This window comes from Zonotrichia albicollis, chromosome 5, assembly GCF_047830755.1.
Source record: "Zonotrichia albicollis isolate bZonAlb1 chromosome 5, bZonAlb1.hap1, whole genome shotgun sequence".
Lineage (NCBI taxonomy): Eukaryota > Metazoa > Chordata > Aves > Passeriformes > Passerellidae > Zonotrichia > Zonotrichia albicollis.
The window spans coordinates 16,194,716-16,220,838 of NC_133823.1; the positions used below are offsets into that span (position 1 = coordinate 16,194,716).

Here is a 26,123-nt window from a genome sequence, read left to right on the forward strand (position 1 = left end):
GTGACGTCACGGGCCGCGCAGCCGCCGTGCCCCCGCCGCCGCTGCCCCGCGCTGCCCCGCGGTCCCGCTCGCCCCGCTCGCCCCTCGCTCTGCCGCCGCCGCCGCGGCCCCGCCAGCCGCCACCATGTACGACGCGGACGAAGGTGAGGGGTTTTCCTTTTCTTTCTCCTCACCTTTTCCTGCCGCCCGTCCCGATCAAGGATGGCGCTGTGCGCGCGGGGCCCGCGGGAGGCGGGAGGGATGCGGCGGCCTCTCCCGATGTACCGGAGGGACCCTGAGCCGGCCCCACCACGGCGGTGATCGCGGCCTAACTGATATGGTGCTTCCCCACAGATATGCAGTATGATGAAGACGACGATGAAATCACGCCCGACCTGTGGCAGGAGGCCTGCTGGATTGTTATCAGGTGAGCTGCTGGGCTGGCTGGCCTTGTCCCTTCAACGCGGTGCTCTCGGCCTGGCAGGTGACACCCAGCTTATGCTGGGAGCTGCAGGCTTTGGCCACCCTAAACCCCGGGCTGCGGCACGCTCAGGGCTTTTAGGAGAAACAAAGGGTTGTGAGCAGGGATTAAGAAGCTCTACTGACCCCCAGCACACGCTTTTTTCAGTGAAGAAAGGGATGGTTTTGGTTCCATATCAACCACTTGGTTTTGCTCACTAATCTCACTGCTGATGCTGGCGTTAGAAGATCAGTATTTGGGTGCTGGTGTTTTCTCCTGAGTGTCCAGGACCTGTGTGGCTGGCATAGAGGGGATCCAAGCTAAAAGTTCTCAGTACTGTTACTTGGATTTGGGGGCGTGCTTTTAGTTTACTGCAGCTTGGAAAATTAGTTAAGGCAAAGTAATTTACAGGTGTTGTTGGAAACTTGAGCTGGAGCCACTTTCAGCAAGTTTGTCATCACGTTTCTCTTCCAATTTAAGGGGAATTTGAGGCACTCACTGTGCTTGCAGTCATGGTACAGCCAAGAGGTGGCAGCAAGTCTGTCACTCCCAAGTGTCTGTGCCTTCAGGCAGGGAGGGAATTGTTAAACATTTGTGAGAAGCATCTGTGTTTGAAACCCATGCCTTGGGTTAAGTGAATGTGTTTGATTCTAAACTATATTTCATGGCTTGTGGAGTTTTGGTAATAACTATATCTTAAGTTTGTTGATGTGCAAAGTACATCAATTAAGATTAGTACATTAATTAAGATTTCTTGTTAACCTGCTTTTTCTTTTTTTTTTAGCTCCTATTTTGATGAAAAGGGTTTAGTCAGGCAACAGTTGGATTCCTTTGATGAGTTTATTCAGATGTCTGTGCAGAGAATTGTTGAAGATGCTCCACCAATTGATTTGCAAGCTGAAGCCCAGCATGCCTCAGGAGAAGTGGAAGAGCCAGTAAGTGGAGAACCTTGGCAGAGATCATGTGTTTTTACAACTCAAAGTCATTTTTCATTTGTTTTATTCAACCCCTGTCCTGTTTGCGAAGTGACAAAGAGCAAGTGGCTGCTGCAGCTCATCTTGTCAGTTCCTCTGCAAAACTGCATGAAGAGAGATTCAGTAGAGCAGGTCAGGCAGCCAAGAGCAAGCTGCGTTTTGCTGAGATTTTGGTTTTTCAGCAGCTTTACCGTGGCAAGGGTACTGGCTGACAACTTCTCTCTTAGCTTTGACTCGAGTTAGGCTCAAGTTAGGTCCAGGTTTTCAAAGGCTGCTGTTGTTCATGTTCTTCCCTTGGCACCATTTTCCTAAGAGCACAGATTGTCTCAATTCTGCACTCCATGGTGGTTCCTCTTCAATGAGTGTGCACCTTCTGCAGTGGCTCTGGTGCTTTCACCTGTGTCCCTTGTGTAGTCTGATCCCTGTTCCATAAGTGCAGATGGTGATGAGCCATTGCCTTGCTGTCAGTCACTACCTTGCTGTTTCCCTCTAGGGATTTAAAGGAACTTTAGGACACCAGAGCATTGAATTTGTGATATGGTTTTCCTGTTCCTTTGCATTTTTTGCAGGCAAACAACTATGCTGTAGAGAGTAACTAAAATGTCTTTTAGTTTCTTCGAATGGCAAACAGTTCATAAACATTTAGCTCACTAATTCTTAATATTTCCTCTGTTATTCTCTGTATATTATGGCAGAATTCTCTACTTGTGCAGTTCTGCAGCTGTTGTTTGTACTGTGCCTGGTCACTGTTCCAATCACAAGCATGGTTTGTGCTGGGCTTCTTTTTGCCCAAAAGCTATTATTTTACCTTCTCAAATCACAGAGGTTAGTGTCTTATTCTCATTTATTAAATGCAAGATTTTAGGAATAGGTATAGAGATGAGAAAAAGAAAACTTGCTTTTTCCTTCAGAGTCACTTGCCAGGCAATCTCTCACCACATTTGAGGATGCTGGACTAATTTAAGGAAAATGTGTGTATTAGGAAGAACTTGATTTTTTTGTTTGTTTGTTTCTGTCTCCCTCTGCTTCTCAGTCTGAAATTTTGAAGGCAGTTTAGAGCACATGAGAGGGTTTAGCAACCATGCTCAAAGATAAGAAGGATGGTAAACATATTCTTAAAATTGCTTTCATGAGAACTTGGGAAATGGTACTGTATGTGGTTGTTGCTGCAAAGCCAGGAAAAGGTGTTTCTTCACGTAAAGATTGAGATTTTTTTTTTTTACTTGCAAAACATTTGTCAACAAGGGTCTGCCACCTCCTGTTGTAGGAAGCTTTTGAGCATTTTAAAAATCAGATTGTTTTCCAAGAGCTCAAGTCTTCCTTTGCTTACTTGTCCTAGGGAATCTTCCTAGGAATGGTGTTACCCAACTTGCTGTGTTTTCATTTATTGGTAGGGGTTGTTCTTCTGCAGTAACAGTTCTGGTTGGTAATAGGAGAGATGTTTCTTCCATTACAAGTAAATGTATTTTTGTTTTCCAGCCCCGGTATTTGTTGAAGTTTGAACAAATCTATCTCTCCAAGCCTACACATTGGGAAAGAGATGGAGCACCTTCACCTATGATGCCAAATGAAGCCAGGCTGAGAAACCTCACGTAAGAGCCAACTCTGTGGTGGATAAACACAAGGAAGAACTACCTCTGCCTTATTAATTCATAGCCTTTTGCAATATAGTAGTGCCTTGAAAATGTAGTAATTTCTGCTTTGTTTAAACTTCCATGTCCAGTTGTTAAATGCAGATGGTGATTTGGTAATAATGCTTAATACACCAGTGAGTGCATTACTCAGGGTTGTACAGAAAGGTAGTAACTGACAGGTGACACAGGGCTGTTTTTATTCTGCAGGTATTCTGCTCCCTTGTATGTGGATATAACTAAAACAGTTATTAAAGAAGGGGAGGACCAATTGCAGACCCAGCATCAGAAAACCTTTATAGGAAAGATTCCTATCATGCTGCGTTCCACGTACTGTTTGCTGAATGGCTTAACTGACCGTGATCTCTGTGAGCTGAACGAGTGCCCACTGGATCCTGGGGGCTACTTCATCATCAATGGCTCAGAAAAGGTAAGGGATGCACCTTGCACAGCCCTCTGTACAGACACTGGAAGTTCTGCCACTTGTTTCCATCTGTTTTGCCAGGAGCATAAACACTCTTATTCCAGTGTACCAGAGATACTGTGGGAGCTCCTGATCTTGCAGAAAGATGAGATTTTAGTCATCTGTTAGGGTTTTCTCAAGCCACCTTTTCTTCTTTGAGGCACATTTCCCATCTTCAGTTCTTCCTTCTTCAGTTTTGTGAACTGCTTTGCCTTTTGTGAACTCTTTGCCACTAAGTGCTCTAGATATTTTTATTTCCTTTTCCAGTATTGCAGAGCAGCATGCATTCTGAAATGAGGCAATTCCTCACTCAGTGTGTCCTCCAGCTTGTTCATAACTGTACTTTTGCTGGTGATTTTGCTGTATTTTTTATGCATTTTGTTTTAAGAAGTTCTTGCCTCCAGTACTGTGGAAGAAGCTTCAGAAAATCATATCCACACTCTGTTAGTGCCTCACTTGTGAAACTGACAATATTTTCTAATTGATAACCTGGGTAAACACAGCAAAATAACCAGAATTTTATATTTCTTCTTGGGGGAAAAAATCTGGCTTTGATTGTTGAGCTGGCATTGAAATTTGCCTTTGTAGTACATTGGCCTTGGAAAAACAGGTAGTGAATTGCTTTCTTTATCAGTGTGCAAATTGTCTCAGCACAGCCAGCATGTGTGGTAAGTAACAAAAGACAACAGAGTTCCCTGAGTCTCTTGTTTGGACTGTTTCATCTTAACTAGCTTATATTATATTTAAATCTGTATTTTTAAAATACTATTGACTTCATGCTGTGCAGTGCTGTTAAAGTTGAGGCACCTGAAGGAATAGTAGAAACAGTGAGTGTTTCTGTAAACAGTGAGTGTTTCTGTATATTGCTTTCAGTATTCTCTTTTGTCAGTTATTTACTGGTACTCTTGTTTCTCCCACAGGTTCTGATTGCTCAGGAGAAGATGGCTACAAATACAGTGTATGTGTTTGCAAAGAAAGATTCAAAATATGCCTACACAGGAGAGTGTAGGTCTTGTCTGGAAAATTCCTCTCGACCAACAAGTACCATATGGGTCAGCATGCTGGCCAGAGGTGGACAGGTATGGCTAGGCAGTAACAACCCCAGAGACTGATTTAGGAGCTTGGTTACTGTCCTGTTCTCTCTGTGTCATTTGCTTTTGGGATTTTGAGAAGAAATTTCTTCTGAAATTGACAGAGTTGTAAATAAGATAAAAGCAAATGAAATTTTGTTTGTCATAGGTTATGCTTGTCTATATGATAAATAATTTGAGGATTGAAATGAAGACTCAATTTGTGGCAGGTTTTAGGGCAACGCTAAAAATAATTTTTAAATTACTTTGCATGAGCTTTTAGAAAATTCAGACAAGCTGTGTCCTGTTTTTTCATGAAGAATAAGTAGAAGAGAAGGGACCCTCTCTTTGCTGATGGCCAGTGCTGAGATGTATTTTGCAGACCACAAATTAATTCATATTTAACATCTAATTGTGCCATCTATGAGGGGAAATAAGTGCTGCTTGTAATTTCAAAAGGTGACAGTACTCATTTAGTATTGCACTGATGTTTTGAAGTTTTCCAAGAGCAACTTAAATAGAATCTTTACAGTATTCTCACTCCTGATGTTTAAGGTACTCCTGATTTCCTGTGCATCCCACAGCGTTTCCTTCTGGAGAAGGGGAGCAGCTACTTGAATAATCACTTGCACAGTGGGTTAGAAAAGCTGAGTTTAAGCTTGACAGAAAGAACACTGAAGGTGGATAGGATTGCTCTTGGCACTGAGGGAGAGAAATTATGCATATGGGTGAACGAGTAGTATTTATATTCCTTTGTATCAGCAAAAGCCTTACAAGTTTTCACAGGCTTTAAAGCTTGAAATGTTTTTAAAATAAAAACTCATTGCTGGAGTAATGTTGCAGAGTAGCTCCTTAGTTGGCTGCTGAGAAGCTGTTTTCCTGTGGTGCTTGAATAAATATGCTTGTGTTGTATCATCCAAATCCAGAGAGAGACTTTTACTTAAAGGCAGGATGATTTTAGAGACTTTCACTGAAAGGCAGGATGATTTAAGGCTCAGCCCTGCTCTCCCCATCTTTGCAGGGTGCAAAGAAGAGTGCCATTGGTCAGCGCATTGTAGCAACTCTGCCATACATCAAACAAGAGGTGCCCATCATCATTGTCTTCCGTGCACTCGGCTTTGTGTCCGACAGGGACATTCTAGAGCACATCATCTATGACTTTGAAGACCCAGAAATGATGGAAATGGTAATATATATGAAATTATTTCCTGTTCTCATGTTTGGTGGTGTGTCAGTGCAGGCAGTCATCGCTTGAAGCGTTCGTTTTCCTGTTGTAATTTATTTATTATTTTTATGGCTTCTCTATTAAAAATGTTGAAAGTTCTCTGCCTGAATCTATTGTAATAACTACATTAAGGGGACAGAGCACAGTGGAAATTTTTTAGAGTTAATATGTATTTGGAGAGTTAGGGTCTTCTCCTGCTGTTGTTGACTTTAACTGTAAAATCTTGATTATACCTGAAATAGCATTAGACCTAGAATGAACTCAAATGAGAACTATTTTCTGAAGTTTAAACTAGTTTTTGTGTTCTTCCTGCATGCTTCATTGCTGTTTTCTAGTGCCAGAAAGACCTGGATCAATAATTAGCAGATCCTGAAAAGAATCATTAACAAACTACTGTGTAGTTTTCTTCAGCCCCAACAGGCACTGGTTGCTACAGGATTTTGCTGTATTTTTCTGCCTTAGGTCAAACCATCTCTGGATGAAGCATTTGTCATTCAGGAGCAAAATGTTGCCCTAAACTTCATTGGCTCAAGAGGTGCCAAGCCAGGTGTCACCAAAGAAAAGAGAATCAAGTATGCCAAAGAAGTCTTGCAGAAAGAAATGCTCCCACATGTTGGTGTCAGTGACTTCTGTGAAACCAAAAAGGCCTATTTTCTAGGGTATGTCTCACAGCTGCAAATGGATACTTTTTACTCATGTATATGATTGGAAAAATGCCTTGAATGGAAGTTTGTTTTAACCTGAGTCTTCTGGGTACTCTGTGATAAGCCTTGGGGCACTGGTATATTTTTCAGGCTGAGAAAATGCAAATTTTGATAAACTAGGAAAAAGATGAGCCTCAAACACATTTTGGATCTTAAGTTAAATATGATGATAGTGCTAAATGACTTAGATATCCAGTTGCATGGATAACATGGATAAGTAAGATTTAGATAAGTACTGATAAGTGATTGTAATGTAAAGCACTCTTTAAAATCAGCAGCACATTGTCTTGATCACTGCTTACTGATATACAGATGAACTGTAGCATCAGGAGACTTGTGATTTTACACCTGATTGCATGTGCTTAAACAGAGCCCATATTACAGTTCAGGGCAGATATTTAGCAGAAGAGGCATGACCATCATGATGTAAGTATTTTCTTCTCCCTGTCCTTAGCCTGAACTTTCTTGGGTCATCCACCTCTAAGGATGTGCTGAAGAGGTTTATTTTAGGGCAGTGGTATGCTAAAGATCTAGAATGGACTGCTTTTAGGAAAGAGTTCACTGATTTGTCTATGAGAACATGTAATCTTTGTTGTGAATGTCTGCTGTCAGTTTAAAACATGAACTTTCTGATTTGTTTAGGTATATGGTTCATAGACTGTTGCTGGCAGCACTGGGAAGAAGAGAGCTGGATGACAGAGATCATTATGGCAACAAAAGACTGGATCTTGCTGGGCCACTCTTGGCTTTCCTCTTCAGAGGGTAACTAAAACATTTCCTTTCATGGTAGAGGCATTGCCAATTCTGTGCTTCTAAGTCAGACTAATTCTGTTGTGTCAGAGAGCCAGTCTTGAGCAACACAACTTCTGTATAATTATGACTTTTTCATGGAGTGGTTGAGTTTGCTATAAAAGCAGGTGGCCAGCATTGACTTGTTTCGAAGCATATTTTGTGCATGTTTACAAACAGGTTCATTTGCTTTATTCCCCTCTGCCCCCTCACTCTGGTTACAAATTGCTTCTTTTCAGGAGGCCAGTGACATTTTTTTCAAATAGCCCTGAGCAGGCTGAACTGCACATGCACTGTTTAGTCAGATTCCTTGGTGTCTTTCTTCTACAGAATGTTCAAGAATTTGCTGAAGGAAGTGAGAATATATGCACAAAAGTTCATTGACAGAGGGAAGGATTTCAACTTGGAGTTGGCAATTAAAACAAGAATTATTTCGGACGGTTTGAAATACTCATTGGCAACTGGAAACTGGGGTGACCAGAAGAAAGCTCATCAGGCCAGAGCAGGAGTATCTCAGGTACAGTAAGAGCTTTGTCAGGTTTATAGTTCTTACTGTAAAACTGTTCTCATGGAAGAGTTTAACGATGCTTAGCAGCCATGCATGTAGTATGTTAAAAATAAATATTTTAAAAGGAAATTTTCTTAGGTGACACAGATGGAGAGCCAAACAGCTGGGTCTTCATAGGTGTGTGGTTTAGGGGATTTTTTGTTATGGTTTGTTTGCTTTGGCTGTTGCACTCACTGCTGAGGAGTTGGTGTAACTCTCGTAAAGATTTTTTTGTTTGATCATATCCTTTTGTGTAAATTCTTAGTCCTAGGGAATCATCCAGGAGGATGGATTTCTTTCCTTTAGTCACTTCCAGTGCTTCACAGGCAGTTAAAAAAACTTGAGTGACACCTTATAAAAGTTCGCTATTCCACGGCAAATTATGAGGAGCACCGACTTCATTAGCTCAGGGTTTTGCTGTGGTTAAAGCATGCTCTGGGAACTTCTGCCACTACTACACTAGTTGGGAACTTGAGATTTTAGGGGTAGTGTGAGGTTAGTGGAGGTGAGCTAAAAAGTATAGCTAGCAAAAATCAAAGCTGTTTTAATTCTTTTTAAGCACATCATTTCTAGAGGACATTGATCCTTTGTTCTAGGGTGTCAACAAGCTTTGACTGACTGAACTCCCTCCTGTGTGCAGGTGTTGAACCGCCTGACTTTCGCATCCACCCTTTCCCACCTGAGACGCCTGAATTCTCCGATTGGGAGAGATGGAAAGCTGGCCAAGCCCCGGCAGCTGCACAACACCCTGTGGGGAATGGTTTGCCCTGCTGAGACCCCTGAGGTAATGAAAGCAGGGTTTGTGTACTAACTGCCTCTCCCTCAAGGTAATTTTGTAGCCATGGCACTTGTGGTGATCCCTTGCACTTTTTTTAATAATGCCGACACAAATATTCAGCTTCATAGCTAACTCAGTGGTTGAAAGCTTGTTTTGTGTCTGGTTTCTTGAGGAGTTAAGTTGAAATTCTTGAATCTTCTTGATTTGAAAATGCAACTCTGTGCTTCTGCTAGGGCCATGCAGTAGGACTTGTGAAGAACTTAGCCCTGATGGCTTACATTTCTGTGGGGTCTCAGCCATCCCCAATTCTGGAGTTCTTGGAAGAGTGGAGTATGGAAAACTTAGAAGAAATATCTCCAGCAGCAATAGCTGAGTACGTAATAAAACCCTTTAAACAGACTTAAGCTTTATCCTGCACAACACTTCAAGGGTTTGAGGGTTATTTGGTGGGATGGGATATTTTTAAGTACTATTTGTTTCTATTTCCCCTTTCTAGTGCTACCAAGATATTTGTTAATGGCTGCTGGGTAGGAATACACAAAGATCCAGAGCAGCTGATGAATACCCTAAGGAAGCTTCGTCGTCAGATGGACATCATTGTGTCAGAGGTATAAATCTTTACATCTACAGTTTGGGTGTCCTTTTGGGCCAGAGAGGATAATGCGTTGATACTACTTTGCAAGTCTCAAGTAGCATTATTTGCAAGACTCTTTCTGAATATACTTCCTGTTGGGTTTTGTGGGGTTTTTTGGGGAGGTTTTTGTATTTGGTGCATTGGATTTTTTTTTTTTAATTATATGCTTGATTATGTATGGTTTGTTGCTTGGTTGTGGGGTTCGTTTTTTTTAGGGGGAGTTGTTTGTTTCTAAAGAGGATCCAGTTGAAAGACAGAACAGTTGAAAATAATCTTCTGGAGTCGTCTTTTTTCTGTGCTTCTGATAGGGCCTGGAAAGTCTTTGCTTTAGGGAATTTGGTTATCCTGTTTTGTGTTCTGTAGTTCTGATTCCAAGCTGACACTTTGCACTCATGGGGTGCTGCTGTCTTGCCCAGGTGTCGATGATCAGAGATATTCGTGAGCGAGAAATCCGCATCTACACTGATGCAGGCAGAATTTGTCGGCCCCTTTTGATTGTGGAGAAACAGAAGTTGCTGCTGAAGAAAAGGCACATTGACCAACTGAAGGAAAGAGAGTATAACAATTACAGGTGAGGGACATTCCTGAAATTCAACTGAAGGTGTCATTTTCCATCTTGGAAGGTGCCACATTCAGGTTGGAGAGAGGAATGTTTAAAACTTTGTGCAGCACAAAGATGCTTTCTCTGCCTGGTAGTTTAATCAGTTTTTTTAATCACACTGAGGCAGTGGTAGTAATAATAAGAGAAGTCCTTGTTCCTGTCACTGCTGAAGAGACCCATTTTAGGTGTTAATGGAGTTATTGGTTGTTCAGTTGGCAGGATCTTGTGGCCAGTGGTGTAGTAGAGTACATTGACACCCTGGAAGAAGAGACTGTGATGCTGGCAATGACTCCAGATGACTTGCAAGAGAAAGGTGTGGCATATTGTTCAACATACACACACTGTGAGATTCACCCATCCATGATCCTGGGAGTGTGTGCATCTATCATCCCTTTCCCTGATCACAACCAGGTCAGTGCCCCTCTGCTGACATCCTGCTTTTAAAGCTGCTAGAAAACCCACAGATGTGTGTGTGTGAGTAAGGAGCTTTATGTCCATAATTAATGGTCTTCCCTGTGTCTGTTCAGTCTCCCAGGAACACATACCAGTCTGCTATGGGTAAGCAGGCTATGGGAGTCTACATCACCAACTTCCATGTCCGTATGGATACGCTGGCACATGTGCTCTATTATCCCCAGAAGCCCCTGGTAACAACACGCTCCATGGAGTACTTGAGGTTCAGAGAGCTGCCAGCAGGTGTGTTGTCAGTTCATGTTCATGGGACAAAAATACTGCTCTTCTGCTTTGTTTCAAACATGTCACAAGTGGTGTGTGTAGAGTACCTGAACATTTAGCAAATTCATGCTTTTATAGTTTAAGTGTTAGCTTGTAGCTGGACAGCTAGACTGCAGAAAATTTGTTGGTAGTGTTGCAGCTGAAACTACTTTGCCAAAAAAAAACCCTGGTAAAATCTAACTGAAAAAAATGCATTTTCTATATTGATGTTTGATAGGTTTTTCACAAGGGGTCACTCTTGACTCCCTTTTGTACCCAGAGTTGAATTTGCTGATACTGCATGTTTCTGTGTGTGGGATGTAGAGATTTTATCTGAGAAAGGGCAGAACAGCTTGACTGTAGAGAGTACAGCCTGCTTTGAGTTAAAACAGTGTCTGTCTGGGCATGTGTGCATTCTTTCAAAATATTTTCTCTTCATATTGTAGGTATCAACTCGATTGTAGCCATTGCATCATACACAGGCTATAACCAGGAAGACTCTGTCATTATGAACCGTTCTGCTGTTGACAGAGGCTTTTTCAGGTAACACTTTATTAATTTTTTAACTGCTTGGAGTTAAAGGAAAAGCTATACTGACTTGTCCAGAGGCTCAAGAAAAGTTCATTTTATGCTGGAAGATGCCAGTCTCTGAATCTTTCCACTTGAGAAGCATTTTAATTTTTTTTTTTTATGGAGATAGAGGGAGGAACACAGTGAAAACAATGAATGTGTATCTTAGCAAAACACCATGAAACCTCACTGCCCACTTTGTCTTCTTGATCTTCCATTTTGATCTTGATTCTATTTAGGGTCCTTTGTATCACAGTTTAATGAAAAAACATTTGGACTCTTCCCTGGTGTATTTTCATATTAAGTCTTGCCAGTTACCAGAACAATGTTCCAGCATTTTAGCATAGTCTTGTCTTTATTAGTGAGACAGTTGCTACCAGTTAGGATTGGAATGTTCCTCTCCTTAGAAGGAACTGCTGTTGGCACAGCTGGTGGCTGATGTGACTTCATGCATTATAGTATCTGAAAGCACTTTGATGTGCTAGCAACTGAGGCAGCAAACAAAAACCCTTAAAGCACCAGAAAGAACCTTATATTAAATTGAAAGTTTTTCACTGCAGCTCAGTTGTACTAAGTGTAGCACTCCAAGGTAGCAGTAGAAGCCTAAAAAAGTTTGCAAAATTGCATGCATAAGGAGGAAAGTAATATGAGAATGATATGCTGAAGATATGAATAATCATTAGGAATAATAACCTCTTCTGTGGTGCCAAGCAGATAAAAAAATCTTTGCAGTTCATCAAAAATTAACCTGTTATCTTAGGTACTTTGGCAGTATCTGCAGAGTGACCATCATAATGCCCTCTGAAACTTCTCTGTGTGGTGGGTTGGTTTTTGTTTTGCCCTCAGTGAAGGTCAGATTAACGAGAAATCAGAGGAAAGGTAGTGTGCTCATTATTTTGATTTGGTTGTCATTAGTAACATTAGCAGCCATAATATGTGAAAATGAGATATGGGGGAAATGGTGCTGGCCTCACTGGAGAAGACTCTCTAACTTCATTTCAGGTCCGTGTTCTATCGCTCCTACAAAGAGCAGGAGTCTAAGAAAGGGTATGACCAAGAGGAAGTTTTTGAGAAGCCTACACGTGAAACTTGCCAAGGTAAGGTAAAGGAGAGGTTTTAAATTAAGGGCAAGGTAGTGTTGAAGTTATTCAGCCTTCATTTTGGGATATATTAATACAGACATTTCTGTATTATATAGAAATTACTGTATCAGTTGAGATATTTACATTAGATGTTTTAGCAGTTGTCTGAAGCTGCTAGCAGACTTGTTGAATCACTGCAGAACATCAAGAGTCAGTATGTTGAAAAATCTGTGAGCCTACTTTTATGGTTCCTTCTTCCCCCCAAGGTATGAGACACGCAATCTATGACAAACTTGATGATGATGGTTTGATAGCCCCGGGGGTACGTGTGTCTGGGGATGATGTCATCATTGGCAAAACAGTCACACTGCCAGAGAACGAAGATGAGCTGGAAAGCACCAACAGGCGCTTCACCAAGCGAGACTGCAGCACCTTCCTGCGCACCAGCGAGACCGGCATTGTAGATCAGGTCATGGTGACCCTGAACCAGGAAGGGTACAAGTTCTGCAAGATCAGGGTGAGCACTGACATCTGTGCTTTCTGCTTTAATGGTCTTTGGTCTGTATGTAAGTTACCAATTGCATCTTTTCCTGTGGCTTACAGGTACGTTCTGTAAGAATTCCACAAATTGGAGATAAATTCGCTAGCAGACACGGTCAGAAAGGAACCTGTGGGATCCAGTACAGGCAAGAGGTAGAAATTTAGTTTTTCTTCTTCTTCTGGAGATTGTACCTGTGATGATCTTAGCATTCTAACTGTCTTAAGTGAATTGTCTGTGGACTATCTACTCAGGTGCAATATTGAGTTAAATGTAGCTAAAATATTTTTAGAAGGAGACACAGCTGCTTTTTACATATTTCACTGTCTTTTAAATTCTTTAAAAGACTTAATTTGGATCCAGACACATACTTTTCCTAAACATGATGTTCTGGGAGGAAGTGACTCTGTGTTTCCCTGCTCTAGGATATGCCCTTCACGTGTGAAGGCATCACACCTGATATCATTATCAACCCCCACGCCATCCCTTCCCGAATGACCATTGGTCACTTGATTGAATGTCTTCAGGGCAAGGTAAGAACAGTCTTCTACACTGCATGTCCCTGCAATAGGAATTAAAATTTGGTGGGGACTGTTGTATGCTCTGAGTTGTTGGTGGTTTTTTTTGGTAAAGATAAACACTATGTAGCAGGTGTTAATTCACTTAAAAACGATTGTTCTCCAGTTATTTGATAGCAAAAGGAGGTTTCTTAGGGAAGATGTACAGCCCTGTAAATTTTATCAAAAGGTCAGGTGCTATCTACAGTGTGCTCTCTCATCTGTTGATTTTGTTCCAGACATTTTCCCCTGACCTAAAATAAGGAGAGGCAAAATTATTTATAGTGTGTATTTTTTAAAATATGTGGCCAGATAAACACAGTGAGATAGGGTACTACCATTGGCATGGAATCTCAAATTCCAGTATTAAGAGTTACAACTGTTTGAAACAGCTAAATATGGTCTAACCAGTCCTTCAGAAACCTGACAAACTTTTCCAAATCTCTTCTCTGTAGGTGTCTGCAAACAAGGGAGAAATTGGTGATGCTACACCTTTTAACGATGCGGTCAACGTGCAAAAGATTTCCAACCTTTTATCAGATTATGGCTATCATCTAAGAGGAAATGAGGTATAATCAAATTATCAATCCACTGTCATTTTTTTAATACACCTTTGATGGGTAGTAAGGCTTATGGTTGCATTGACTTCTTCAGGTCCTCTACAATGGCTTCACTGGTCGAAAAATCACATCCCAGATCTTCATTGGTCCTACCTACTACCAGCGCTTGAAGCACATGGTGGATGACAAAATCCATTCTCGTGCACGAGGGCCAATCCAGATCCTTAACAGACAGCCCATGGAAGGCAGATCTCGGTAAGGATCCTGTTCATTTCTTTGTGGGGTTTTGTTTTTCTGTCCAGCTTTTAGCCCTGAACAAGTAGTTGCTTCAGCTTTGCAGCTTAATTAGCTCACCCCAAATAGCCACCCATTTTTGCATGTGTTTGGCTTAAGATCTTGTATTGGGTGCAGGTGCCAAGGTTTTGGTAGCTGGTGGTACTGCTGGGGTGGCCTCTCTGAGAAAGGACCAGGGATTGCACTGTGCTGGACACAGCCACTTGCAGCTGGCCCTGGCAGCCCCTGGCCAGAGCTGAGCCCAGCAGTGGTGTTGGTAGCCCCTCTCTGAGATTGTATTTAAGAAAGGGTAAAAATGCTGTGCACCAGCTGTGAGAGAGGAGTGAGGAAATGCAGCAGGAACTGCCCTGCAGCCTGTGGAAAGCCCATGCTGGAGCAGGCTGGAGGTGGGGGACCCCTGCTGCTGCAGTCTGTTCCTGAAGGATTCTACCCCATGGAAGGGGCCACATGCTGGAGCAGGAAAAAATTGTCAGAAGGGAATAGCCAAGAGCAGCTGTGATGACTGACTGCAATCCCCATTCTCCCAGTCATCACAGGGAGGAGAGGAAGGAGTTGGGAATGAAGGAGTGAAGTAACCTGGGAAGAAGGTTGGGGAGGTGAACTTTTTAGTTCTGTCTTTTGTGTCTCATCATCCTACTCCATTTTTAACGGGTGACAATCTCATTTTCCCCATGCTGAGTCTGTTTTGTCTATGATAGTAATTGATAAGCAATCTCCCTGGTTTTATCTTCACTCATGAGCTTTCCCATCTTACTTTCTCCCCATGTCCTGTTGACATGGTGGGGACCAGAGAGCTGTTTGGTGGACATCTGGCAGACAGCCAAGGTTAAACCCAGCACAGATAAACAGAGGATGATTTAATAGTACATTTAATTTTGCTGTATGGTTGTGCTGTGGCTGTCAGGCACCAGCTGTAGAAATGCTCATCAGCAGTTATTAATGATTTTTCACAGTTTTATTCTGAGGTGTTAAAGGAAAATTAATGTACAGCTTTCCTGCTGCCTTGCAATGCAGATACTTGTTCCAACAGCAAGAAGTGATTATTTTGCCAGTGAACTCAAAAGTTGAGGGCTTTTTCTGTTCCTTTTAGTGATGGTGGCCTTCGCTTTGGAGAAATGGAACGAGATTGCCAGATTGCTCATGGAGCAGCCCAGTTCTTGAGGGAAAGATTGTTTGAGGCTTCAGACCCCTACCAGGTCCACGTGTGCAACCTCTGTGGAATCATGGCCATTGCAAACACCAGGACTCACACCTACGAGTGCCGCGGGTGCCGCAACAAAACTCAGGTGCGTGTGCTTCTCGTCAGCCATTGTTCCTCCTCGTGGGCAGCAGGAAATGCCACTTGAGTGAAGCAGGAGCATGGGGAAGTAAATATTTAAAGAAGCACCAGAACAATTGCTATTTTAGTTTCATAACTGTTTTAAGTGTTTATAGCGTTGTAGTCAATTTGGATGCTTCCTTATTAATTTTACAGTGTTGGCTTGTCACTTGGCAGGAAATGCTGCTCCGTGCAGAGTTTTCAGAGCCTTTAAATGCTTGAGAGCTTGTTTTTAGAACTAAAACTCAGAATCACAGGAATTTAGAGGCATCGCCCTTGTGACTGTCCCATGAAGATATTTATGCTTGCAGAGCTGGGTCCCCAAGGGAGGTCTTTTGTGCTGCACTTTGGTGGGGTCTTTTAATTTAATAAAAGCTCTGCAGTGCATGCTTGGTTACAGAAGTGTGTCAAGGGACAGCAGTAGCAGGGATAAAAATAGTAGCCTTGAACAGGCTTGTTTTTGTGCCAAGGACTGACTGCTGCAACTCTGAACAATGGCACTGGGGCTACAGTGATGTGTGCTGGAAACACACATTGATGTGTTTCTGCATGATGGTACCTGCATTGATGCACCTCAGGCACACTGCTGTGCACATGGTCTGGTAAATGGTTCTTGTTTAGGATCAGATCCCTTGGCTGCATTTTTATGTTAGAAATGTGTTCTGGAGAGCTGCTGTGTAGCCCCTACAGACAGGCTCAGCTTCCTTCTGGCTTTGGTACTGTCTGTGAGCAATTCTCCTTAAATGCTTTCCTGCATAACTTCAGATTTGCTTTTAAGCCAAAAACTCAAGGAAGTTATTTGTGTAGAGGATGTGGAAGTTTATGAGTGTTTATCACAAGACTTTTGCAATCTCTTTGCAGATATCTTTGGTTCGAATGCCCTACGCCTGCAAACTCCTCTTCCAGGAACTGATGTCCATGAGTATCGCACCTCGTATGATGAGTGTTTAGCCTTAAAAGGGCTTTTTTTTAATTATGAGACTCAAGTGAAGTGCTCAGATTTTTTTCATTTTGTACACGTTGCATTCAGAATTACAGTTTTACTCATCTGGTGTGTGCTGTTCAAAAGTATGTTTATTTCCTGTAAATAGAATTAAAATTTTAATCGAGCTTGTGAATCTATTTGTGTATCTGTGAAAGAAGTGTGCAAGCAAATTGGGACTCAAAGAAAAAGGGAGTTAAGAGGGACTGATTAGTCAGCTAGAAAAGGCCAGAGCTTGCAGCTTTTCAAAATACTAATTTAAAACTGTGCATAAGTGAAAGTCCTCACATCACAGCTCTGCACCATCATCTGTGGAAAAACAAAAACATGTTACACTCTGTCCTGTTCCACGGGGGAGTATTGCAACTTTGGCAACAGCTTTGGGATCTCTTGGCTGAGGATGAGCCCTGACCCCTCCTTCCTTCCTGCCTTCTTTCCTTCCCTCCCTGCTGCAGGGGGGTGATAATAGACACGTTTTTCTGTGCTGAGATCACCTGGACATGGCACACAGACTCTCACAGTGTAGCTATGACGTCTGGCAGTTTGTTCCATTAACTTTATCAATTTCCTTTAAAGTGGCAGTCTACATTTACTTATCACTTAGCTCCAGCTGCCTCAGAGCTTTCTTGCAGCTGAAAAGAACCAGCTGTAGCATGTGCTGGGTGTGTGCAAGAAACAAACTGTTCTAGGGTATAAGCTTGCTGTTCATGGCACAACTCAGTAAAACTCAATTTCATTCACATCCATAAATGTTTGGAAAGGGATTAGAGACTACCTTAAAACCATTAGCCAAGTTCCTGTGCATGATATTTGGATTCATTGTAAGCTCTCATTTCAGTGCCAGGTGCTGCTAATGCTCTTCTAAGGGAAGTATTTCAGCTCTTCACAGACATAAGGACACAAAAAGTCAAGACTGTGTAGTTTGGATAAAGCTAGCAGGGATTAAAACCAAGGATTACATCCCATAGGGGATTTGGGCAGCACAGTATTCTGTAGCCAGGTGCTTTATTCCCTGTCCCTGTGCCTCTAGCAGGGTTACAGTTACTGTTGTGGCCCTCCAGATTTATTCCTAGGCATATCTTGTGGCTGTGGTACTGAGCCATCCATCCTCTGCAGCTGAGATGAGGTGGCTGCTTTGCCACCAGCTTTGCACACAGCCTAGCAAACAGGACATGCTGTGGCAAATCTCCTGAGCTTTCACATCCCAGCATGCAGAGAACATGGCAGGAACTGGAATGTCTGCTGTGCCAATACTGCTCTCAGGAGAGAGAGGAGCAGGTTTGAAAGCACTCAAACAACACTGAAAGGATGATACAAATGTAGGGCTAGAAACCGACTGGAAATTGCTCTATTAAAACCCCAGAAGGTGTTTCTTAATGTTATTTTGGTATTTCCAGTATTTTATAGCATGTGGGGGGGTTATTTAACAATCCCTTGAGAACTCCAGTAGCTAAGATTTCCTGGAATGTTCTGGCAGATGCAAAAAACTGCATGTTAAACTGGTATTTCTAGTGAGGGGGAGGGCTTGTTGATTACTTTTTTTAAAGCATTTTTTTAAGCAGTAAACTTTTGTATCAAATAACAATAAACTGTGCTGAGTGTTCAGCCACACTTACCAACCTTTGGTCAGGGCTATTTCATGCAGAGTTTCCACAACGTGGATTTTGGCAGAAGCCGTTGCCTCTCCTTTGGCATTTGACGCATGGCACTCATATTCCCCAGCATCCTCTTTGCTCAGAGGAGATATCTGAGGGAAGAAACACACCCCACTCCCCCAGTGAGCATCTCGTGCACTGGCAGAGGTGATTCTGTGTTCAGGTATCTTACAGAACTTCTTTGTGTCAAACCCTGTCCTCCCCTCTACTCCCCCTCTGGTTTTGCAGTTTGGCACACTGTAAAATGCTGCAGGCTAGACAGAGGAAGGGTGCATGCAAGGTAAGACTGCATGGTAAAACTGGAACCAGCAGCCACCCTTATCCTTCATCTCTAACTCACACAGGTTGTTTTCCTCCAAATTCCCTGTCTGTTGCCATTTGTGTGCTGTCCTGTTCTCTGTCCATGAGCAGTTTGCTCTCTGCTGCCTGTGCAGCTCTGTGCTCACACACAGTACTCACCAGCACCCAGCCAGTCACTTCGTGTTTCTCAGGGCCCCCTCGGGTCTGGATGGCCAAGTTCTCCCGGTCCCCAGGCAGGAGCTCCATCCTCTGGACACCATACTGTCCTCGAATTATCTAAACAGAGGGGCAGGAATGGGTAAGAGCTCTGGGGCTAGCTTATGCTGGAACTGCATGCTGAGCCATACCTGCACACAGATCAACATTAGACACACATGGAACATATTTTGTGCAGCAGCAGCGTATTTCTAGTGTCACAGTTTCACTTAGTCCTCTGTGTAGTGCAGCCACACCACCCCAGTGGTGTGGGTTCCCCTCACCTCAGCAGCAACAGAGGGGCCCAGTTTTCTGGGATGGATGGTGCTGTGCAATGGGGTGTGCCAACATGCCCTGTGCTGATCTGGCCTCAGAACGTGTGTGTGTGTTCCCAAGGGTGTGTTCATGCCTGTTTCTGCTGCAGCAAAGCAGGCAGTCCCTCCTGGCAGGCACAGCATCAATGGGAAAGCAGCACTGCAGTCTTTCCCCAGTGCCTGAGCCCAGAGCCCAGCAGAGATAAGTGGTGCTCAGCCCTTGTTACCACCAGGTCAAGCAGTCTCTCAGCCATGAGGGAGAGGCATGAAAAGCAGAGCAGCACTTTCAGTGAGTGTAAACTTAGCATCTGTTCATAAACAAGCAGAACACACTGCCTGAGTCAACAAGCCCACGCTGCATGCTCACCTGACAGTCTGCTCTTGAACCCCTACGAATAAAGCTTGCTGTCTTACAGCAAATCTGGGGTCAATCTAGCTTTTTTCTCCATAGTATCCTTAAGTAGCAATGTTTCAGCTTAATTTTAAGACCCTTCACAAGAGTGCACAAAGCTGTGGCACTTGAGGGGCTGCAGGAGTCGTGCAGTGCCTCCCAGCCCTACGGCCAGGATCCTCTCCATCCAACACTGGCCCCTGTCCTAAGCCAGATGTTACCAGTGCTGCCAAAATCAACATGCTGCTGGCTACTGGAGCTACATGACTGCCCCATGTGGTTCCTGTTCCCAACGTGGGTGATGTCTAGCCACCTCAGAGTCACTGCTGCCAGCAGGGTGAAGGTGAAGGCAGGTCACGGGACATTCCCTACACGCTCCGAATACCAGGCGCCACCAAGAGAAACACGAGTCCTGTCCTGGCTCGGGATCAACAAGAGTTTATTTGCTAAATAATGTCTAAAATCTAAGCAAAACCAGCTGTGTGGGGGTGGACAGAACTGCAGAGATGAGCAAACTCATCAAAGAGGTGTGTTTCTACAGAGATCTGCTATGGCCTTTGTGCTTACCAGGCACTTTCAGCCACCTCAGGTTTGCTGTGCTGTAAGAGCTCCCAGCAGGGCCCTTACCTTGTTCCAGATGAGGACAGGGGTTGGGATGCCAATGACTTCACAGCTCAGGTAGATCTGTGCTCCTGTCACATTCCAGATGTCCTTGGGAGGAGTCACAATGGAGGGTCCTGCAAAAAGGGAGAAAAGCTTTTAAGTCCCAGGTGACTGCGAGCCTGCCTCCATGATAAGCCTTTTAATTGGGAGCCAGTCACAGTTTTGAGGATGAGGTGAAGGTGATCCCTTCTAGGAGCAAGGTTCACTGGACTGATCCCACATCACAACACTTCTCTCTCCAAAGTGACACACACATCCAGCCTTGAGCTATCTAGTCCAATGGGTGCTTGCCCCAGATGAAAAATCAAGTGTTGAGCAGTTCAGGTGATGAGTCCTCCTCCTCACAAGGTTGAGGTTAGAAGTGAAATACTGTTTGTATTCTGTTATCTCAGGGGTTGAGCAGAACTGTACCAACTGCTGGCCCTGCTCACCATGCAGTCACCAGGTCAGCTGGCATGGAGGAAAGCAGCCCTAGGACACAGGGTACATCCCATTCTGTCACTCTGAAGAGCCTGCCCAACTTTGCAGCATCATTTCTCCCAGCATGATTTCAATGTGGGCTAGCATAATCCCACGTTGTGCTGTTTCAGTTTTACCTGTGGACAATGCTCAGCCAAAGAGGGCTGGCTGGGTGGTGGCAGAGCTCTCCATGGGCGAGATCTGGGAAGGGAGAAGGGGAATGCAGAGCCCTGTTTTTCTCCAGAGAGCTCCAGTTCCTGGTTAAATAGAGAGTTGCTTCTAAAGCTGATCAGAACAGGGCTGTTTTGCAGATCTGGCTGGAGATGTTTATCCCTCAGGCAGGGAAATGCTGGAGACATTACCCACAACCCAGGAAGGGAAGAAAGGCCATTTGTGTTCAATCCCTCTTTAGCCAGACTGTTTTGTAAAACGCAGCTATTAATTCCTTGCAATAGGAAGTGCAGACCAAAGGAGCATAGAGTGTTTATTTCCAGTTATTGATAGTTCTAAGAACACCACAAACAGCTTCTGTTCTGAAGATGCAGGCAGTAACAGGAAACTTAAGTTCCCATTACACTCCATCAGGAGAAGGCATTTCCTATGCAGACAGGTACTCCAGAGCCAGCCCGACAGAAGCTCCTGGGTATACTGGCTCACAGACCACACACAGCTCATTCCCAGTTGTGTAAAAGAGGGGCAGATATGGGTCCTAATGCTCCTTATGGGGTTGTGAATCTGCACTGATTTCAGCCCTGCTGCAGACAGTGGGTGCAGGTCTCAAGTGCATCCCACTGCACCAACATCTCCCAGCAGAAAGCTGGTGACTTTTTCCTCCTCACGATCAGGGGCAGACCCACACTAGTATCACAGCCAAAGGGTATCAGCCACGCTTCTATTTTAGCCCAAGAGATGCTGAGCTGGTTCCCTGCTCCCAAGCAGCTGGTGCAAACCCAGAAAAGTGTTTGCTCTTCTCTTTCGAGACTTCTCTCTCCAGGAATGACTGTACAGAGCCTGCTGGAGGGAAGCTGCTTAGAGACTAGGGGTGGCTGCACTCAACATTCTCTGATACAGAAGTATCCCAGTTCTGATATTTAACAGAAGGCAGCTGTGGAGAAGCAGAAAAGTTCCATGTGTAGCCCTGGGCGATGGTTGAAACCACACCTAGTAGTCAGCACAGGCTGGTTTCCTGGCAGCCACCACAGCCCATGTGCTCCTCATCAGCACCGAGATGAGCCTCTCAGCTGAGGAGAGGATTTAAGCAGCATTTCAACACCCTGCTGAAGGTTTTCTCCCATGAGTACCCTACAGTGGCCAGCCCATTGCCATCTGCAGGATGGGGCCACCTCAGGTCATGCACTCTGCTCCCCTTACCCAGTGCAGCCCTTCCTGCACAGCCCAGCTGCTCTTTTTTCTGGTGTCTCTTAAACAATGGGGACAATAAGGTGCCTGGAAGCTGTGATGGGACACAATGTCCCCAGGCTGGACCCATGCTCTGTGAGGGGCCTCCATGATATGCACCCAGCAAAGCCTGCTGCTGTTGTTCTGCTGTCCAGCCCTCCACATGCAAATTGGCTTTCCAAAAGCAGAGCCTGGGACTTGTCCCCAGCTGCCAGGGCTATGTCTGCCCCTGTAGGACATAATCCTATCACTGGGGCTCTTCCATGAGGCAGGAAAAACAAGTTAACCAAGATGACAAGTGCTCCCCAGTGATCACCATCTCGCACCACAGAAAAGGAGAGATCCTGACTAACATCAAGAGCCAGGTGGATGTTAAGGCATTGTTGTGCTCTTCCAGGATCTGGCTCAATTCTCCCCTGGCAGCATTCAGCACACCACTAAATCCTCTGCCTGAGGTGTCTCAGTCTTGGTTACTGCTGAGCTCCCCCCGTGCCAAGGGTTCAGGCACCCACTTGCCCAGAGGTGTTTATTCACCCTGCCAGGATGAACAAGTCACACCACGATTTTTCAGCAGCAATTGCTGTCAGGGAAAAAGAGACAAGGAATTTCTACCCACCTCCTGGGTGAGGAGAAATTGTTTATCATCTTGGACAGGGGAATTGCCTGCACAGCTTCACAGCAAAGCCCTGTCTGGCTTGGCACAGCAGCCACAGCACAGTGAGAGCTTGGCTGTTACGAGCTTGTCCTGAGCTCGGGATGTACATCCTGATCCAACCAGGCAGAACATGACGTTCTACACTTGGCTGTAAAATGAGCTGGAAGCATCCACAGGCCTCTGCCTGTATCTGACACAGCTCTGAGGCCAGGAGGGAATACACATCCTGAGAGATGCAGCAAGTGTCATGGGAAAAGTCACTGTGCTCTCTCTGGACATTTGACTTAAATCCATACAGCCCCAACTCAAGAGCTGGGCTCTTCCGCCACTAAAAATAAATTAGAAAGGCCAAGAAGTCACCAGAATTTAAGTCAAATCACAACTGGCCACAGCAGGAGCTAAACTCTCACCACAGTGGGCTGACACCCAGGTGCATGGGCAGTCACCCTGTGCTGGTCCCACTCATGCTCAGCCCTCAGAGTGGACAGAGATGGACAGATAATATGGCAACTTGACACAGCAGGAGAGGCAGAGGATGGCAGAGCCTTGCATGCACTTCAGGAGATGTGAGGACATTCCCTCCTCCAAGTGCCCCTCTTGCTTCAGGAGCTTTTGTGAAGGGAGCAAAGCTGGCACTGGAAACTAGACCACCTTGTACAGAGCAGGTGTCTTGACTCTGCCAGCAAGGAGTCCCCTGCTACCATCCCACAGCCTGCACCTCGGAGCCTTGCTGCTCCCCTGGCAGCACTGCCCACAGAGGGGATGGCTTCTCCATCAGCTTCCTTCAGGCTGAGGACCTGAGGCTGCACCTGCCCAGAGAAATGGTCCCCACCACCAAGTGGGCTGAGTGGTCCCCGCTGTCCTGCTGGGGACACTGTGGATGCACAGATGCTCCCTGACTGCTCATGAGCTCCTTAACCAGGATGACAGCCCGGGCTGCTGATGGAGATTAGCTGCTCTCCACAGGCACTTCAAGCATTTCCTCTGTGCTCTGCCCATTGTTTGTAAAACAAACAGCTCTCCCTGGCCCAGGAAGGCTCTTCTTACAGAGCCCCAGAGCTCATTCACCCGGGGACAGAGCCTGAAAACACTTTTTCTGCAGCTTGCAGGGAACTGACAGCCTGTGTTATGTCAAAAATAGCAGCTGGAAAGGAGTTCCCATTGTTATATGTAGCTGCTTTTCTGCCACAACAATGTGCACAGCAGAGCCTCTGGCATCCTCGATGAGGATATTAGTATTGGATATTATTATTGGATATGAGGATATTATTATGAGGACATTATTTGGCATCTCTTCCTGACACCCCTCCTGCACCAGGCACCCCTTCTGTGCCCAGCCTCAGCTGGCAGAGACCTGGTACCTCCCAGCCCAGCCACTTGTCCCTCTCTGATTCCTGGATGGTCTCTCACAGCTGAGAGCTGACAGCTCCTCACCAATCTTCCTTTGCTGTTCACACACACAGTCCAGTAAAAACCACACAGCAAGCAGAACAGTAACTTTTTTGCTAAAATCAAGGGGCCTACAGATATGTGACTAAAGGCAAAAATCAGCTGGACATTAAGCACCCTGGGCTATGTCCTGGTGCTTGGGAGTGCCTGGATGCCCAGACCATGGAGCCATGTAGCACAGGCTGAAGCTCACATGGGTGCCAGCCCGACTCCCAGGCAGCACTGACTGCCCTGCCACAGCCCCAGGTCACACACTGGCTGGGAACCCCCCAGGAGGACAAACCCAAGCAAAAGCTGAACATTGCTCACCCTCACAAGCTATTGCAAGACTGAAAATAAACCAACTCCAGTCTCCTAAGTTGCTGGTAAAGTACTTTCCCTTCAAAATGACTTTATATGGAAAAAGGGAAACCTTCCATAAGCAATGGACATCCAGTGCTGTTAGCTGGCATGGCCTCAGCTGCTCCCTCCCACGTCAGGGCCCTGGCAGAGGCGGCAGCAGACGGAAAGTGTGGGCAGCTCCCAGCCTTCCCCACTGCCAAAGCTGCCTGCAGCCTTCTAGCAGATGCACAAACCTCCTCTGTTACCTTCTGAAGGCACCTCTCATCCTCCTGCAGCCTGTCTTGGAGGAGACTGAGGAGCCACAGGAGGACGGGAGTGTTGGATGCTGGATGCAGGAAGAGTGTTGGATGCTGCGTGTGTTTGGATGCTCCCCCAGAGTTCAGCAACTCTGGAAAGGCTGCAAACACAAACTCAGCTTTGGCCCAAGCCCTGCAGACCTGAGCCTGAGCCAGCCCAATGAGGAAGGGCCCTGGGCTCCCATCACTGTGCCATGGAGCAATTCCTGCTTTCCTCAGCACCGGGCCCGGCGTGGTGCACACCGCTGCTGCTGAAACCCCAGCCCTGCTGTTCTACCCTGGTTTTGGTAAAAACCACCCTCTCTCCAGAGACCCTGAGCAGGACCTTTGCATCACAGAACCACAGAATGGTGTGGGTTGAAAGGGACCTTAAAGACCATCTGCTTCCATGAGTTAAAGCCTGGAAAGAATGTGAAAACGGAGACAGCAAAAAGGCATGGCAGCATTTCTGCATGGAAAAGCAAGCAGGGCTTTCAAAAATCCAACCTGATTAGACTTGTTACGTGGTAATCTCCTATTTAGCTCTAACCTCAGCCAACCTCAGCCCAACAAAGGATTAAACACATTTTTTAAAACACAGCATGCCTTTCCAGCAACAGAAAAAACAAACACAGGGTGGAATTTGCTGATCAGTAGTCATTCTTTCCTAGTGAATTTGGGTATGCTGTGATGATTGAGAATGAAGACACAGGTGAAACACAGGATCCTCCTGAGCAGTGAAGCTTTTGCATAGCCCCTGGCATACTGCTACTCTCTAGGACTCTGACAAGTAATATATTAAACTTCCATAGTACCTTTTGGCACAGTAACCATAAAAACTCAAGCTCCAGTGAACCAAAACCTTTTCAAATAGTGGAATGCCTTTTAAGGAGGAATTTATGACCTGTGCTACAACAGTGGAAGTCCCCAAAGTTACACATGAATTTTAAATCACCAGTATTTTTGAACACTGAGAGCAATGAACAGCAGTGTTGAGGAGTCAGTCATGAAACACAAGAATCCAGGAAGGCTGGATGAGTTTTAAAAAAGGAATTGTTAAATATTCAAGAGCAGACTGTCCCCAAGTGTAGAACAACCAGGGGAAAAGACCAGTCTCATTAAACAGAGAACTTAGGCTGGAATATAGGAAAAAAAAAATGAGAATCTATCACCTCTGGAAGAAGGGTCAGGTAACATGGGAGGACTATAAGGATGTTGTGAGGTCATGTAAGGAAAAAATTAAAAGGGCCAAAGCCCAACTAGAATTTTTTTTGGCTGCTACAGTTAAAGACAACAAAAAAAGTTTCTATAAATACACTGCCAGCAAAAGGAGGGCCAAGGAGTGTCTCCATCACTGGCTGAATGCAGAGGGTAGTGCAGTGACAGGAATGAGAAAAAGGCAGAGGCACTTAATGCCTTCTTTGTCTTAAATATCAGGGCCAGTTGTATCCTCAGGATACCCATCTCCCAGAGCTGGAACTTGGTGATGGGGAGATGAGCAAAGCCCATGAGGAAATGATCAGTGACCTGCTGTGCTAGCTGGACACTCACAAGTCT

The 26,123-nt window shown here is 44.8% G+C and overlaps 2 protein-coding genes across 3 annotated transcripts in view; one reads left to right on the forward strand and one right to left on the reverse strand.

Moving 5' to 3' along the window:
• Positions 1–8: 8 nt before the first annotated feature.
• Positions 9–16,606, forward strand: POLR2B (RNA polymerase II subunit B). The gene is made up of 25 exons (XM_005485360.4): positions 9–143; positions 334–406; positions 1,224–1,374; positions 2,893–3,005; positions 3,255–3,474; positions 4,428–4,586; positions 5,599–5,763; positions 6,265–6,461; positions 7,149–7,268; positions 7,626–7,812; positions 8,483–8,626; positions 8,854–8,993; positions 9,117–9,228; positions 9,671–9,825; positions 10,068–10,266; positions 10,383–10,551; positions 11,016–11,112; positions 12,142–12,236; positions 12,488–12,738; positions 12,825–12,914; positions 13,185–13,292; positions 13,772–13,885; positions 13,971–14,131; positions 15,261–15,456; positions 16,350–16,606. Exons 1-25 carry the CDS (start codon positions 125–127, stop codon positions 16,437–16,439), a joined length of 3,525 nt encoding a protein of 1,174 aa, XP_005485417.1. The 5' UTR covers positions 9–124; the 3' UTR covers positions 16,440–16,606.
• The window catches only part of IGFBP7 (insulin like growth factor binding protein 7), a 15,259-nt gene continuing 5,680 nt past the window's right edge, over positions 16,545–26,123 (reverse strand). The window contains exons 2-5 of one of the 2 annotated variants that reach the window (XM_074540888.1): positions 19,953–20,062; positions 18,585–18,701; positions 18,087–18,217; positions 16,545–16,779 (exon numbers count right to left, since the gene is read on the reverse strand). In XM_074540888.1, the coding sequence (XP_074396989.1) occupies position 16,779; positions 18,087–18,217; positions 18,585–18,701; positions 19,953–20,062 (359 nt within the window). In that variant the 3' untranslated portion in view covers positions 16,545–16,778. The remainder of the gene's footprint in view (positions 16,780–18,086; positions 18,218–18,584; positions 18,702–19,952; positions 20,063–26,123) is intronic. The other variant, XM_074540887.1, reaches the window with a different exon arrangement.